The sequence below is a fragment of the Pholcus phalangioides genome, unplaced genomic scaffold (assembly GCF_987345545.1).
Source record: "Pholcus phalangioides strain wild (caught in Gottingen) unplaced genomic scaffold, Ppha-v1.0 ptg000010l_1, whole genome shotgun sequence".
In the NCBI taxonomy this organism is placed as follows: Eukaryota; Metazoa; Arthropoda; class Arachnida; order Araneae; family Pholcidae; genus Pholcus; species Pholcus phalangioides.
In genome coordinates, this window is record NW_028301603.1 from 35,424,589 (window position 1) to 35,442,370 (window position 17,782).

A 17,782-nucleotide genomic window follows, 5' to 3' on the forward strand; every position below is an offset into this window, starting at 1 on the left:
CAAAGGTATCACAGTGATTTTAGGGTGGGTTTGGGCACTGATTCAGAATCTGACATTGATTTGCTCAGATCGGCTCTAGTTTTTGGGATGAAGTGAAAGTTGAATTTTCATAGTAATACCATAAGCCAGGTGAGGATCTATGGGGGGGGGGGGTTGATCGGTGTGATCATCACCCCCTTAACAAAATGTTATAATTCATGAAATTTTCAGAATTTATGTATGATAATATTGCGTTCAATCAATCCGTTGAATATTACCTGTATCAACGTTTTTGATTAAATTACAAATTCAAGAAAACTTTGATCGAAAAATAGGAAAACCCAGTTCTCTTTTTCAAAACATTTGGGATGGAGACAAAACAGAAAAAAATGGGGCTATTCAGGGAAATCCGGGACAAAATGAAGGGCATATAGTCACCTTATTCACAGTGTACAACTAATTTAATTTATTTCTTATTATTATATTGTAAAATCACCCCTTCCAATAGCGAGCTCCAGATCCTCTCATGCCTCAAGCAGCATACAAATTATATTGAAACTGCGCGAAATGCGTACGAATCATTAATAAACTAAATATCAATACAGAAAGATCACTGATGTCCGGACAAAATAATAATATAAATGCAATAATGTGTTAAATAAAATAGAAAAGTAAATAAGAAAGTGTAAAAGAAAAATTTCCACGCAAATATTAGTGATTGCAAACCACATTGAAATATTGATATTATACATTATCTCAAAAACTAGTGCCAATTCGACGAAACCAACACCAGTTTTGAAATCAGCTGCCCCAATTTACCCTAAAACCATGAAAATTTCTTTCGGGAACCTGAAAATCTATTTTTCTTCTGGCCTAAAATTTGGCGATTTTAATCTACTCACAAAGGTTTGGTTTTACGGTGGTTATTAGAGCCAGTGATTCGAAAAAATAATTGCATGCTGAATGACATATTAAATTAGAAATTATAGACAAAGACAAAATAGACGCAATCATTTCTGTGTGTGTGGAGAATAAAACAAAAAACGACTACTTATCTACAAAGCTGGCGTTGCGAGGTGTAAAGAACATCATAGCCTGATTGACTTGTAAAACAAGTTTTCCCTCTTTCCTGAAAAAGTGTGGGGGGAAAAAACAGGTTTTCATATATCTTTTTTTCCTTTTCTGGATTTCTGTGTGGGGTGGTTAATATATTTTTTACATTTCCAAAAACGCCAAGTTATACGTTTGGTATACGATTGATGAATTTAACAGTGTTCAAGTGACGTCATCAACTTTTAAAGCGTCATAACTCATTAATTATGGGTCACATTAAAAAACTAAAAACACTTTTCCATATTAGTTTTTCGCAAGGAATCACGTGTGTAATTATTGGAAGGTCGATAGCTACCAGCTTGTATATAGGCCTATACATATATACTGTCAATCCCGCTTATAACGTTCTCATTTAGAAAGTTTTTCCGTTTAGAACGACACTCATATTCGTCGTCTCAACTCTAACTAATTTTCATAAAAAACGGAATTCCCGTTTTTACAGCGTTTTCCCCACTTATATGTTTTTTCCCATGACGGTTTTTCTGAAAAACGGTAGAAGCAGGATCCACTGTATAGTTTGAAAAAAACAAAATTCCATGACTGAAACACATTTAAAAAATCCAATTTAACCATTAGATTTTGTGAATATCATTGACTGTATTTGTAAGTTAACATATTTTTCATCATAATATATTATTTCCTTTTATGTACAGATGTGAGTTTTTTGCTTTTTATTATGTTGTTTATAGATGTTATACGTCCGACATTAACGTCTTTCAAATTCAAATTTTATCAATTTGTAGCCACTAAATTTGGAAAAGAAAATATTTCAGTCAATAACAACTGCATTTAGCTATCATTTCATTCCCTGACAGATTTTTAGCAACAAACGCTCGTAATGACAACTGTTTTTTCGTGGACTGTATGTTTGTTTTCAGTAGCTAACTAGTTCTCACCAGAGACAGAGAATCGAGTCACATAAGTTCGCAACACTATGGAGTAACAATAATAACTAATTTAATTGCTTAAACAGCTTAGAAACAATCATTAAGATGGGCGAACGGAGGCCCCGTAAAGTACGTGCGTGTCTCTCAAGTAGAGAACCCAAACTTAAACTTATTGAGGAGCGCGCTGTAAGAGAGAGAGAAGAAAAGACCGACCCTCCCCGGAGAGGTCGATCCCCCTACTCTCTCCCAAAGCGCCTCCCTACGGCGAATCACAAATACATGGATACGCACGGGCTTTAACATACCGCCCGGCCTTGAAATATTTATATTTCAACACATTCAAATTACGTATCACATTACTCTACACTTGAACTGTACAGCATACTAATGATTTATCCTACTAAACAAACTAATGATTTATCATACTAAAATACTAACATAATGATTTGCACTCTATACATACTAATGATTTGCACTCCATACATACTAACGATTTACAAACGACATAAGTTGCAGATGAATTCAAATTATGTAAATACAAATACAAATACAAATACAACGCCACAACAGGCAAAATGCCCAACGAGGTGGCTGATAAAAAGATGCCCATAAAAATATGGATGTCATATGTTTCAAAAATACAGCAACCCCATTAAAAATGCAATTAACACAAATTATAAACAATATATACACATGATAAAATATTATACAATGCCCATAAAGAATACTTATGGTTGTCTTATTCTAAGAATGGATAGCTTCTCGATTTACCCCAACATGTTTATCGTATTTCTTTTTAAACGTGTCAATTGTGTTACAATTTACTACCTCCGGGGGTAAGCTATTCCATTTATTAACAACCCTATTGGAGAAAAATTCCCTGCGACACCATAACCTTGCATTGTCCCTCACCAATCGATACTGGTGTCCCCTTGTAAAAGCAGTCGATTGGCGGTGTACTAAAAGTTCATGGTCCATCCTATCCATCCCATTGAAAATTTTGAACACTTCGATCATATCTCCTCGACACCTGCGTTCATCCAATGTAAACATATTCAAAAAATGAAGTCTTTCTTCATAACTCAAGCCCTGTGTGCCAATAAGGACACGCGTAGCTCTTCTCTGCACCCCTTCAACCAAGTCTATGTCCCTCTGTAGGTATGGTCTCCAAAACATATGACATAAACATATGACATGTGCAATTTAAAGGTAAATACGAATCAATGTGAAGTACACAATAGAGTAAATAAATTGTTTGCAATATGTACGCAAGTAATTCCAATTGGTCACTGTCTAACAATTTTTCCTTGTTGACAATGGTCAGTGTGGTGCCCGTAATCGGTTTTAGTTCCTTCAAGTACGAAGCATCTGTAACAGTGTCTTCACAATCTTGGAGAGGAACATCAATGTATTGCATCAAAAATTCAGGTCCATTCCACCACAGTGAATTATCAAGCAATTCTTTAGGGCTGACGCCTCGAGATACAAGATCTGCAGGATTCTGAGACGAAGAGACGTGACCCCAATGATATTCCTTGGTCAGCTCCTGTATGCTGGATACTCGATTCGCAACGAAGTTCTTCAGCTGGTGTGCGGAAGTGCCGATCCAGGCCAAAGCAATAGTGGAATCTGACCACAACATAACTCTTCCGAAGGACGTTCGTAATGCTACTGTAGATTTACGAATCAATTGGGACAATCGCAGTGCTGCGCATAGCTCTAATCTTGGTATTGTAAGCGATTTCAGGGGTGCAACCCTAGACTTACTACACAACAGCCTGACGGTTATGTCACCTGAACGAGAAATGCATCTGATGTAAACAGCTGCGCCATAAGCGTTTTGAGATGCATCTGCGATCCCATGCCACTCAACCGTATTTTCAGGATTTATGCCACCGAATCTGGAAATTCGAGAGGTCTCTATTTCGTGCAACTCCGAAACGAATTTATGCCACTCTCTAGCATGGGGGCGAGGCAAATGCTCATTCCAATCAAGTTTAAGTAGCCATAGTTTTTGCATGAATATTTTTCCCTTAGCAACGACCGGGCCGATAAGGCCAAGTGGGTCAATTATAGTAGCTATTCCTGATAATACAGCCCGCCTTGTGTACTGAGAAGATTTAGGGGTTACCTTGAATGAGAAGTAGTCCTCGGTGGTGTTCCAACAGAGTCCCAAGGTCTTCACAGTAGACGCGGCTCCATCTGGCACTGGATAAACCTGAGCAGTGGGTTTTGATGATGCCGGCATCAAGTCTTTCACATTCATACACCACTTGCGCAAGTTCATTTGTGCACACTGGGGTAGTTCTATCAGCTCCGATTGTAATCTTTTTAGATTTGGAACTTTTTCCAAGCGTCTCCAACGGGAGTCTAGACTTCTCTCTACTGTCATCTTTGAATGACCAAGATGTGGATGCTGGTCTACCTTCAGCGGCATCTTGACAATGCTTCCACCATCGTCGTTGCGGGCGCAAAAATGCAAGAAGTCTTCCTCGCATTGGATGGCTTCGGGACTAAGGCGAGGGGAGAGGTCATTTACCTCTTCTATTTCCCAGAATTTCTTTAAGTTTTCCTCTAAGGATTCTGTCAGTAAGTGACACGTGGAAATATGATTCCCATCTTGTGGGACTCTGCCAGTGGCGATCCAGCCGAAAACCGTCTCTTGAAGTAACAGCCCGGAATTTAAATTTATTCTTCCCTCCTTTAGCCATTGGAAGAAGTTTTCCGCTCCGAGCAATACATCAATCTTGCCAGGAGAGTGAAAATTGGCATCCGCATACTTGATGTGGTTTGGAAGACGGAGGGAGGCAACGTTGACGGGCTTCATTGGAGTTAAACCAGTGATCTTTGGAACCAAGAGAAGCTCCATCTCCTTAGCAATGGTTCTCTCCTCGTTAACAATCGTAGCTCGTATTTTCCTGCTGATGATGTTTGTTGCTCCGTTCAACCCGGACACAGATATATGTGTTCTTTCTTCTTTCAGCCCCAGCGATCTTGCACATGAGATGGTAATAAAATTCGATTGTGAGGCAGAATCGAGAAGTGCTCTGCAGGGTCTCCTTTCCCCGTTGATATCCATGATGCTTATCACCACCGTGGACAATAGCGTTTGCTTGCAGCTATCCGAAACAAAACACCCCGATGTTGAACTTGGAGGGTCGAGCTCAGCTGAAGGGGTCATCTTTTTCTCTTCGCTGTCCTGTTTCTCCTCCCGACCTCTTTCACTTTCTTTTTCCTCTTTTGACGTATTGTCGCTTACTTCTTGCCTATGGAGAAGGGTGTGATGTTTTCTGTCACAACGGCTGCAACTTCTTGCTTGGCAACCGGCTATGCGATGTGAATTCGAGAGGCAATTGAAACATAGACCTTTCCCTCTCACTAAATGAAAGCGTTCCCCCGTTGGCATGTTCAGAAATTTCCGGCATTTGTAAATTGCATGCTTTCCGGAGCAAACTGGGCAAGATTCGCGCTCTTTTGTCTCCAACACCAAATTTTTTACTCCTCCGGCATATTTTGGTGCTTTCACTCTTACCGAAGAAGAATCGATGTTTGATCTTTCGATGTTCTCTAGCACAGCGCAACGTTTTTGGAGAAATTCTAGAAAGTCCTTCCACTCAGGCACTTCATTGGAAGATAAGGACATTTCGTAACTCTTTCTTGTTTCCTTGTCAACCCTTTGAAGCACGATGTTTATCAGAAGCGACTCTGAGAGCTTGTCGGTCCCCAATCCGACGAGCTTCAGTGCTCTAAGATGTTTGCAAAGTTCATCCACTAGCTTTCTGAGATCCCTCGAGGATTCTCTTTCTAGCCTCTGGAAACATATAATGGCATTGATGTGGCTGTTCACTATGAATCGCTTGTTTTCATATCTCATTTCCAAGGCCTTCATCAGTGATGCGTAGGTATCATCTGGCGTTTCCACATGTTTTGCCTCTCCTTCTAGCGATGATCGTAGGTAAAGCAGTTTCTGTCCATCCGAAAGTCCACCGTTGTTGCCGATGACCGCAGTAAAATGGCACTTGAATGTGTTCCACTCTTCGAATGAACCAGAAAATTTGGCTAACTGGATCTCAGGGAGTTTCATTTGTAGCCCTCGCCTGCCTTGAACCTTCCCAGATGATTCTGTTTCTGAGCCTATGCTCACTTCATCTAAGAGAAGTCTATCTAGTCGAACCTTGATTCCTTCTATCCTGTCCTCAAGACAAAGGAGTTCTTCTTCCTCTTTTTCTATATCCTCGTCCTTGAGCACTTCAAAGAAGTCGTTTCGTAGATTTCTGGTGTCAGCCGCGATTTCAGTGACACTGCTCAATTTGTTGCGAATTTGAACGATGTCCATCAGTTCAGCATCATCAGTTAGCTGTCCTTCAAGACGTGAGACTTTCGCCTTGATAGTCCCTCTTTTCCTATTTAGGACGGTGATGCGCTCCATAGTGGTTTGAATGGCGTCTTTCCACTACCTCCGGTGCTCCGACGGACCAATGTTTTTTCGTGGACTGTATGTTTGTTTTCAGTAGCTAACTAGTTCTCACCAGAGACAGAGAATCGAGTCACATAAGTTCGCAACACTATGGAGTAACAATAATAACTAATTTAATTGCTTAAACAGCTTAGAAACAATCATTAAGATGGGCGAACGGAGGCCCCGTAAAGTACGTGCGTGTCTCTCAAGTAGAGAACCCAAACTTAAACTTATTGAGGAGCGCGCTGTAAGAGAGAGAGAAGAAAAGACCGACCCTCCCCGGAGAGGTCGATCCCCCTACTCTCTCCCAAAGCGCCTCCCTACGGCGAATCACAAATACATGGATACGCACGGGCTTTAACAACAACCATTCGTTATCGCGGCGGTTCCATCGCAAAGACTAATACGAACGGTCCGCGTTATTGCGGCCGTTCCATCATAAGAACTAGTACTAGAGAGACAGAATGGTCCCAATTTTTTTCCGATTCCCGCCATGTTATTTTTCATACAATGCAACTCAATCAACTACAACGTCCGAACTCAGTTCTGTCTCGTCTACTTTTTGCAACGAAATGAACAGAATCTTAGAATAGAATCTTTGCCTTCCGTTTTCCACTATTGTGTTTGACTTTGACCATTGATACTGGAGAATTCGGTACATAAGTGTATGCGCGCAATTAATTATTATTAATTATTGCAATATTATTACTATATTCTAACATGGTGCATTTTCACTGCAACTGCTTACATTATAAAGAGAAAAAGGAAAAAAAATATTCTGTTTAAATATTTCCCTCTTAAGCAATTTCTTTTGAACGTTCGATACATCGACCTCCCAATATAGAGTCCATTTTCAGTGCAACGAAGGGTTCGTTGCAATAAACGTCGACTGTATTACTTTGTTGTCGAAGGAAAAAAAAAAGTGATCGAAATTGAATGTTCTTCTGACACCAGCAATCATTCTTAACCGTCTCTCCGGTATTGACGAGATATCTCGCCTTTATAAAAGGACTTTCATTTAGCGATGGCAAGCCCAGACATTATTCAACCACTTTACGATCAATGACGTTATATTGCGTTCAAAACGCCAGTAGAATGAATTCAAACAAATTCGCTCTGTTTTCTTTTCTCTCTCCCATGTTCCCGAAGCTTTGTTGTAACCCTATAATTTTTTTTTATCGTCGGTTCTTCTATACCCTGATAGTGATTTTTTCCCCAAATATGGTGTATCTTTCTACTATATACATGTTGGGGTGAAGGAGAACAGGCAGAGTGAGGGTGGAAAGAGAAACCTACTTTAGACCTAGTCTTTTATCTTCTTATCTATTATACTGTTTTGCACATTCATTTGTTTTTTCCCCCTTTACTCTTCTACTTCTTTTCCCTTTCTCTAACGTTTGGTTAGGTTGGGAAACGGTTACCACATTTATCACCGCTTCATTAAATAGGGATCGTTTGAATTTGTTCCCACTCACTTGTAAGCGAAGGGGTTAAAGCTGATTTCTCAATGAAACACATATTCTATCCCCTTAAATAGAAGTAAAACCTACTTCATAACAAAAAATATAAAAATGAAAATAAAAATGTCACTTTAAAACGAGTCTAGTGATTCCCTGTTACGGCGGGGGGGGGGGGGGTAATCAAAGGGTCCAAATCAAATAGGGTTAATCAAAGCATCTTATCTGGTTTGTGGTATTCTTGTGTCAAACCACCCTCCCGTATTGTTTTCAACAGTAAAAGCTACTAATATGGAGGAATAAAACTAAGGTTAGAGTAAATTCATTATTATAATATAAGTAATAGAAATTAGCATCAGGTAGTTTTGTTGATTTTCTAGTTTCACAGAACGATAAGTTTTGCATAAAGTCTGAGAATGTTGGCCAATGTATGGATTGAAGTATTAATTATGAAGGAGTAGAACAGACCTGAAAAGTTAACGTGAATTCAACTGCAGCGTAACCACATTCACCTGTAAATAATTATCATTAACTAATCACTCTATTTATTTAAAGTTCATCTGGTCTGGAGCATATTAATTAATTACTGCGAACAGTAAAAGCCCGGTTTTATTGAATCAATATACCAGAGTGAATTTATTAGTTTCTGACGCTTAAGAAATAAGAGTTATAATTAACCTATAACTGTTATGAATAATTGATTAAATGATTATAATTATTAAAGGACTACAATGGATTAATGGTTAGCTGGTTAATTGATCAACCATCATGAACATTTTTGTTTTTTATAATGGTAATTGAGTAGGTGCGGCATCATGATGCACTTTCTGCGTGAGTTAATTATAATTATCAATTGGCTTTTCGTTAAATAGTTAAAATTATTGATTGATTATGTGATAGGAACTAACGCCGTGAACCAGTAAGTTTACGTTAAGTAATTAATTATTTTTTTTCTATTTATTAAATGATAATTAATAAATAGAAATTGAATGATTATAATTACTATTTAATCAATAAGCGTCAAGACAGAAAAACTTCTCCCCAGCCCAACCCACACGCGTAAAGGGCGGAAGTCTCGGAAGGGACATGACCTGGGCCTCATCTGGCCTGACACAGGAAAGAATTTGTTCATGATGGTTAATTATTGATTCATTAAAAACGGGCTTTGCTTTGGTAAATATCCGAAATGAAACCGTTAGCAAACGTATTTTGGGCTTTTGCCAGCTAGGCTTCGTAAAACTCCTCAGGCTTTCGGGCTTTCACCGTAACATATACATTAAAAACATTCAGAATATTTCAATACATAGATCCTTTCGTTATTCAACTATTAATCTTTCATTTCCAGTGCTATGCTACTTGAAATTAATTATGCGAGATATTAGTAACATTTCCTTGATAATTTACAAAAAAAAAAGTATCCGGTGTTATATTATGATAGAAATATGATATTAGCATTAAATGAGAGAAATTCCTCGTATTCGAATAGAATATGAGATTATGTTGGAGAAAAATTGCAGTTTCCAGATATTATATTACATACTTTTTTTTGTTTGGCTTTTTCAGGATGTGAGTATGTGAATGAGGAATCTATATGTATAAAATTGATTTTCTGTCTGTGTGTGTGTGTGTATGTTCTCTATACAAATCTACAATTTTAGATCGATCGTCGCCAAATTTTGCATATATACCAAATGGGACCCGACTTGAACGATAGGCTACTTTAAAATTTCGTCAGACGAGGGCAAATGCCCCAAATGGGCAAAAAACTGTCGGGCAACAATGGTTTCTAGGCCTCAACAATCACTTTCGGAACGTTTACTTTGGTTACCGTGGTTCCCTAGCAATGCGTTTCAGACATGACTGTATATGCCTTTACAATGGTTTGTCACTTCTTTAATGCTCTGCCAGTATATATTTACAATAGTTTATGCCTTTACAATGGTTTGCCACTTTTTCAATAGTCGTCAGAATCATCATCAGCATCACTTTGAGGCATCACTCAAGGCAAAGGATGATCACCATAGAAATCAGTGTTAAAATTACCGATTTTACTGTAGAAATGCGGGAAATTATTGGGGTTTTCCTGCCTTAAGACATGTATATGCCTTTACAATGGTTTGTCACTTCTCTGATGCTGCTAGTATTCATTCCTTTTTAAAGGTTTGTCACTCTATCAATCCTCCCAGCAATTAAAGAAAACCCAGGCAGCGCCGGCCATTTTCGCTAGTTGTAAATATAGAAAATGTTTTTTTGATTGTAAAAATTAGAAATGTGAGAACGTTCTAAGGATGAAGAATTCCATTAAAATTTTTGCAATAATCATGATTAAGGCAACGGTATCTATGATTTGGAATACATTTTATGCATTTTGCACACCTCGCTATTTTTACGCGATAGAAAAAAATGTTTTCACGATTTTCAGTAGTTTTACTTCATTTTTCTTTAATGTTTTTCAATCATGTTAGGGGTATTTTTCATGATTTTCAACAATTTAGAGCATTTTTCATGATTTTAAACAATTTTAGACTTTAGAGCATTTTTCATGATCATTAGATTACTGTTTATGCTTGCGTGTATTATGTCTCATACGCCCATCGTTAATTTTTTTTTTTTTTTTCAGACTACACCTGAAGCGGTTTGTGCACACAATATAAATATTTAATATTTAGAATACAGTAGACTCGCGCTAATCCGGTATCCACATATCAGACCAAGGTGTGCCAGATTACTGAAAGTTAGTTGAAAAAGCCCATTTGAATACAACAGTCACTTATCAGAATCGCGGATATTAACATGCAAGCGGATGTCGTTATGACTTTCGCGAAGTACAAAACAGACTAATATTATGACACGGATAAAAATTACTTTAATATTTATCAGAATTTCGGTTTATGTTATCATTTTTCTTTTACGTCAAAAGTTTGTGTTGTGCATTTTGACGATAATGTTGAACCAGACATTCCCCCACCTCGATAAATTAGCATAACAGAACAGAGGTATTCAACTTTCTTCTAGTCGCGAGCACTGCTTGTAGCCATCATCAAATGAAGAGCACCCTTACGAGAGACAAGTTTGACGTAAGAAAGCATGAAATCAGGATGATTTTAATCCTTGAATACCATTTGTACAAGGTGTTTAATCAAGACGTTGATTAAGTGCTCGCGAACACGAAATCGTTCACGCGCGTGGAACACTATGGGTGCTTAAGAGGGCACGGCGGTGCTCGCGAGCAACGGGTCGAAGATGCCTCATGTAGAAGAACAGAAGGTTCAACCTTTTTGTTTGTCGATTATCGTTTCCATACTCGATTCACAATGCCCTCTATTTGGACAGCAGTAACAGCTATAATTCATGTACGTATGAAGTCACTTTTGCAATGGCTCACCTATAGTGGAGACGAATGAAATGTAAAAAACACACGCAAAAACCCTTCCTTTCAGTTCTTGGTCAGTTTCTTTTAGTTTCACAGTTACTCAGTCGGAAGGCTTTCTTAGGTTATCTATGGAACGCGTATATATCTATTCTATAATATAAAATCACAAACAAATTCGAAAAGGGCCTGTTGCTAAGCAACCGAGTGACGGAAGTGGGTGAAGTTTTTGAGTGACGGAAGTCGGTTACGATTTTGGGGCGAGTTTTCATTTAACACCTGAGGACATCGGGAACCGCTTGACCTGTAGGGATCAAGTTTTGTGCATGTACCCAGAGGTATGTATACATCACCAGTGCTCCCAACACACAGGGTCCGGGTACCCAGGGCGGGGCATTATACAGATCTCTTTAAGGGGGAATTGAGAGGTTTCATTTTGAGTCGAGGATGAATACTTGCGCATTATGCTGCATTGCTTATTCTGGCACTGCAAAAATAATGGTGCATTACTGATTGCGGGGCATTGCATATTGTAGTGCATCGCGTGCTGTATTGTGGTGCATTGCGTACTATAGTGCTTTGCTTATTGCGATGCATCGCATACTATGCTGCATTGCTCATTGTGGTGCATTGCGTATTATGCTGTAGTGCTTATTGTGGTGCATTGCGTATTATGCTGTATTGCTCATTGTGGTGCATTGCGTATTATGCTGTATTTCTTATTGTGGTGCATTGCGCATTATGCTGTACTGCTTATTGTGGTGCATTGCACATTGCAGCGCATCGCGTGATATATTGCTTACTGTAATACAGTACTTTTTGCGTATATTATGGTGCTTCGTTTATTGCGATACATCGCGTATTGTGGTGCATTACGTTTTATGCTGTATTGCAAGGCACTGTAAATAGTGGTGCATTGCGTATTGTAATGCATCGCATGCTGTATCGCTTATTCTAATGCATTGCTTATGTGATGCATCGCGTATTGTACTGTATTGTGCATATAGTTATATGTATTGTGGTGCATCGCGTATTGTACTGTATTGTGCATATAGTTATATGTATTGTGGTGCATCGCGTGCTGTATTGTTTATTGTGGTGCGTTGCTAATTGCATTATAGTGTATCGCGTACTGTATTTATCATTGCAATGCAATTCTTAATGCATATTGGGGCTGTATTGCTTATTGTGGCGCATTGCGTATTGGACTGTATTGCTTATTGTGGCGCATTGCGTATTGGACTGTATTGCTTATTGTGGCGCATTGCGTATTGGGCTGTATTGCTTATTGTGGCGCATTGCGTTTTGGGCTGTATTGCTTATTGTGGCGCATTGCGTATTGGGTTGTATTGCTTATTCTGGCGCATTGCGTATTGGGCTGTATTGCTTATTGTGGCTCATTGCGTATTGGGCTGTATTGCTGATTGTGGCGCCTTGCGGTTTGGGCTGTATTGCTTATTGTGGCGCATTGCGTTTTGGGCTGTATTACTTGTGTGGTGCATTGCGTTTTGGGCTGTATTGCTTATTGTGGCGCATTGCGTTTTGGGCTGTATTGCTTATTGTGGCGCATTGCGTATTGGGTTGTATTGCTTATTCTGGCGCATTGCGTATTGGGCTGTATTGCTTATTGTGGCTCATTGCGTATTGGGCTGTATTGCTTATTCTGGCGCATTGCGTTTTGGGCTGTATTGCTTATTGTGGCGCATTGCGTTTTGGGCTGTATTGCTTATTGTGGCGCATTGCGTATTGGGCTGTATTGCTTATTGTGGCGCCTTGCGTTTTGGGCTGTATTGCTTATTGTGGCGCATTGCGTTTTGGGCTGTATTGCTTATTGGGCTGTATTGCTTATTGTGGCGCATTGCGTATTGGGCTGTATTGCTTATTGTGGCGCATTGCGTATTGGGCTGTATTGCTTATTGTGGCGCATTGCGTTTTGGGCTGTATTACTTGTTGTGGTGCATTGCGTTTTGGGCTGTATTGCTTATTGTGGCGCATTTCGTTTTGGGCTGTATTGCTTATTGTGGCGCATTGCGTATTGGGTTGTATTGCTTATTCTGGCGCATTGCGCATTGGGCTGTATTGCTTATTCTGGCGCATTGCGTATTGGGCTGTATTACTTATTGTGGCGCATTGCGTATTGGACTGTATTGCTTATTGTGGCGCATTGCGTATTGGACTGTATTGCTTATTGTGGCGCATTGCGTTTTGGGCTGTATTGCTTATTGTGGCGCATTGCGTTTTGGGCTGTATTGCTTATTGTGGCGCATTGCGTTTTGGGCTGTATTGCTTATTGTGGCGCATTGCGTTTTGGGCTGTATTGCTTATTGTGGCGCATTGCGTTTTGGGCTGTATTGCTTATTGGGCTGTATTGCGTATTGGACTGTATTACTTATTGTGGCGCATTGCGTTTTGGGCTGTATTGCTTATTGGGCTGTATTGCGTATTGGACTGTATTACTTATTGTGGCGCATTGCGTTTTGGGCTGTATTGCTTATTGTGGCGCATTGCGTTTTGGGCTGTATTGCTTATTGTGGCGCATTGCGTATTGGGCTGTATTGCTTATTGTGGCGCCTTGCGTTTTGGGCTGTATTGCTTATTGTGGCGCATTGCGTTTTGGGCTGTATTGCTTATTGGGCTGTATTGCTTATTGTGGCGCATTGCGTATTGGGCTGTATTGCTGATTGTGGCGCCTTGCGGTTTGGGCTGTATTGCTTATTGTGGCGCATTGCGTTTTGGGCTGTATTACTTGTGTGGTGCATTGCGTTTTGGGCTGTATTGCTTATTGTGGCGCATTGCGTTTTGGGCTGTATTGCTTATTGTGGCGCATTGCGTATTGGGTTGTATTGCTTATTCTGGCGCATTGCGTATTGGGCTGTATTGCTTATTGTGGCTCATTGCGTATTGGGCTGTATTGCTTATTCTGGCGCATTGCGTATTGGGCTGTATTACTTATTGTGGCGCATTGCGTATTGGGCTGTATTACTTATTCTGGCGCATTGCGTTTTGGGCTGTATTGCTTATTGTGGCGCATTGCGTTTTGGGCTGTATTGCTTATTGTGGCGCATTGCGTATTGGGCTGTATTGCTTATTGTGGCGCCTTGCGTTTTGGGCTGTATTGCTTATTGTGGCGCATTGCGTTTTGGGCTGTATTGCTTATTGGGCTGTATTGCTTATTGTGGCGCATTGCGTATTGGGCTGTATTGCTTATTGTGGCGCATTGCGTATTGGGCTGTATTGCTTATTGTGGCGCATTGCGTTTTGGGCTGTATTGCTTATTGTGGCGCATTTCGTTTTGGGCTGTATTGCTTATTGTGGCGCATTGCGTATTGGGTTGTATTGCTTATTCTGGCGCATTGCGCATTGGGCTGTATTGCTTATTCTGGCGCATTGCGTATTGGGCTGTATTACTTATTGTGGCGCATTGCGTATTGGACTGTATTGCTTATTGTGGCGCATTGCGTATTGGACTGTATTGCTTATTGTGGCGCATTGCGTTTTGGGCTGTATTGCTTATTGTGGCGCATTGCGTTTTGGGCTGTATTGCTTATTGTGGCGCATTGCGTTTTGGGCTGTATTGCTTATTGTGGCGCATTGCGTTTTGGGCTGTATTGCTTATTGTGGCGCATTGCGTTTTGGGCTGTATTGCTTATTGGGCTGTATTGCGTATTGGACTGTATTACTTATTGTGGCGCATTGCGTTTTGGGCTGTATTGCTTATTGTGGCGCATTGCGTTTTGGGCTGTATTGCTTATTGTGGCGCATTGCGTATTGGGCTGTATTGCTTATTGTGGCGCCTTGCGTTTTGGGCTGTATTGCTTATTGTGGCGCATTGCGTTTTGGGCTGTATTGCTTATTGGGCTGTATTGCTTATTGTGGCGCATTGCGTATTGGGCTGTATTGCTTATTGTGGCGCATTGCGTATTGGGCTGTATTAGTTATTGTGGTGCCTTGCGTTTTGGGCTGTATTGCTTATTGTGGCGCATTGCGTTTTGGGCTGTATTACTTGTTGTGGTGCATTGCGTTTTGGGCTGTATTGCTTATTGTGGCGCATTGCGTTTTGGGCTGTATTGCTTATTGTGGCGCATTGCGTATTGGGTTGTATTGCTTATTCTGGCGCATTGCGTATTGGGCTGTATTGCTTATTCTGGCGCATTGCGTATTGGGCTGTATTACTTATTGTGGCGCATTGCGTATTGGACTGTATTGCTTATTGTGGCGCATTGCGTTTTGGGCTGTATTGCTTATTGGGGCGCATTGCGTATTGAGCTGTATTGCTTATTGTGGCGCATTGCGTATTGGGCTCTATTGCTTATTGTGGCGCATTGCGTATTGGGCTGTATTACTTATTGTGGCGCATTGGGCGTATTGCTTATTGCGTATTGTGGCACATTTTGTATTAGGCTGTACTGCTTATTGTGGCGCATTGCGTATTAGGCTGTATTGCTTATGGTGGCGCATTGCGTATTGGGCTGTATTGCTTATTGTGGCGCATTGCGTATTGGGCTGTATTGCTTATTCTGGCGCATTGCGTATTGGGCTGTATTGCTTATTGTGGGGCATTGCGTTTTGGGCTGTATTGCTTATTGCTTAGTGGCGCATTGCGTATTGGGCTGTATTGCTTATTTTGGTGTACTGCAAATAGTTGTGCATCGCTGATTACAGTGTATCGCTTGCTTATTGTGTTTCAGTGGTTTTATGGCGCATTGCGGTGCTTATTGCGATGTATAGTGCTTTACTGCGTATTGAGCTGTATTGCTTATTATGGTGTATTGCTTATAGTGTGTATTGCGTATTGTTATGCATTACGTGTTGTAGTGCATCGCGTACTGTATTGCTTATTATGGTGTGTATTGCGTATTGTTATGCATTACGTGTTGCAGTGCATCGCGTACTGTATTGCTTATTATAATGCAGTACGTATTGCGTATTTTGGTGTATTGCGTTTTGTGGTGCATTGCGTATTGTATGCATTACGTAGTACATCGTGTTCCTGCACTCCAATATATGCTGTATTGCTTATTGTGGTGCACTATTGCGTATTGTGCTGTATTGCTTATTGTGGTGCACTATTGTGTATTGTGCTGTATTGCTTATTGTGGTGCACTATTGCGTATTGTGATGTATTGCTTATTGTGGTGCACTATTGCGTATTGTGCTGTATTGCTTATTGTAATGCAGTGGGTATTGTTATTGGGCTGTATTACTTATTGTGGTGCACTGCCAATACAATGATGAGTTTAGTGCATCGTATTGCTTATTGTGGTGCACTATTGCGTATTGTGCTGTATTGCTTATTGTAATGCAGTGGGTATTGTTATTGGGCTGTATTACTTATTGTGGTGCACTGCCAATACAATGATGAGTTTAGTGCATCGCATGCTGTTTTGCTTATTATAATGCAGTTCGATGCAGTCTGTATTACGTATTGTCGTATATTGCTTACTGCGATGTATCGCTGATTGCAGTGCATTGCGGATTTTGCTGGTTGTTGATTTTTACCGTTATTCATTACGTACTGTAGTGCATAACGTGCTGTATTGCTTATTGTAATGCAGTTCTTATTGCGTATTATTCTGCTTTGCTTGATGCGATGCATCGCGTTTGCGTATTGTGGTGGATTGCATATTATACTGTATTGCTTATTTTAATGAGTGCTTATTGCATATTGGGATGTATTGCTTATTGCGGCATACTGCAAATAGTGGTGCATTCCATATTGTAGTGCATCGCGCATCGCATGCTGTAATGCTTATTGCAACGCAGAGTGCTTATTGCGTATTATTGTGTTTTGTTGAATGCGATACATTGCGTACTGTGGTGCATTGCATATTGTGCTATATTGCTTATTGTAATATAGCTTACGGTGCTTACGGTGTATTGTGGTACATATTATGGTACTTTGCCTATTGCGATGCATCGCGTATTGTGGTGCATTCCTTATCATGGTACATTACTTATTTTGCAGTATTGCTGATGTTGGTACATTGCGTTTTGTGTTGTATTGTGGTGCACTGCATATAGTGGTGGATTGAGTATTGTTCTTTATTGCCGATACTGGTGCTTTGCGTGTTGTGATACACCGTATATAGTGAATCGCTACTTAATTTGCTGTATTGCTGATATGGTGGTGCATTGCATATAGTGGTGCATTACTTATTGTGCTGTATTGCCTATCATGGTGTATGTATCACGTATGTATTGCGGTGCATCGAGTATTCTGTTGTATTTATGATGGCAGTGCATTGCTTATCGAAATCAGAATGGGAACTGACTATTTCGCTGGCATTTGGAGTGCCTGAGGAATATTTTCCTTTATAATTAAAAAATATGTGACGAGTAATTAGCTCCATTGGAGGAGTTGGGAGAGGGGGGTTGGACGCCGTAGGCGTTAGGGGGGCTTTGCCCCCCTAGTATATATATATATATCGTACATTAAAAAAAACTATCATAATTCCAAAAATCAATTAATAATTATCCAATGCGATGATTTCATTCAGACTCTTCATAATGGCTGAAT

General features: G+C 40.1%; 1 protein-coding gene across 1 annotated transcript; it reads right to left on the reverse strand.

Moving 5' to 3' along the window:
• Positions 1–1,026: 1,026 nt before the first annotated feature.
• Positions 1,027–6,408, reverse strand: LOC149081350 (uncharacterized). Its single transcript, XM_089238324.1, has 2 exons — positions 3,248–6,408; positions 1,027–1,108 (listed from the first exon to the last, which is right to left on the reverse strand). The coding sequence occupies exons 1-2, from the start codon at positions 6,406–6,408 to the stop codon at positions 1,027–1,029; spliced, it is 3,243 nt and encodes a 1,080-aa protein (XP_089094450.1).
• Positions 6,409–17,782: the final 11,374 nt, after the last annotated feature.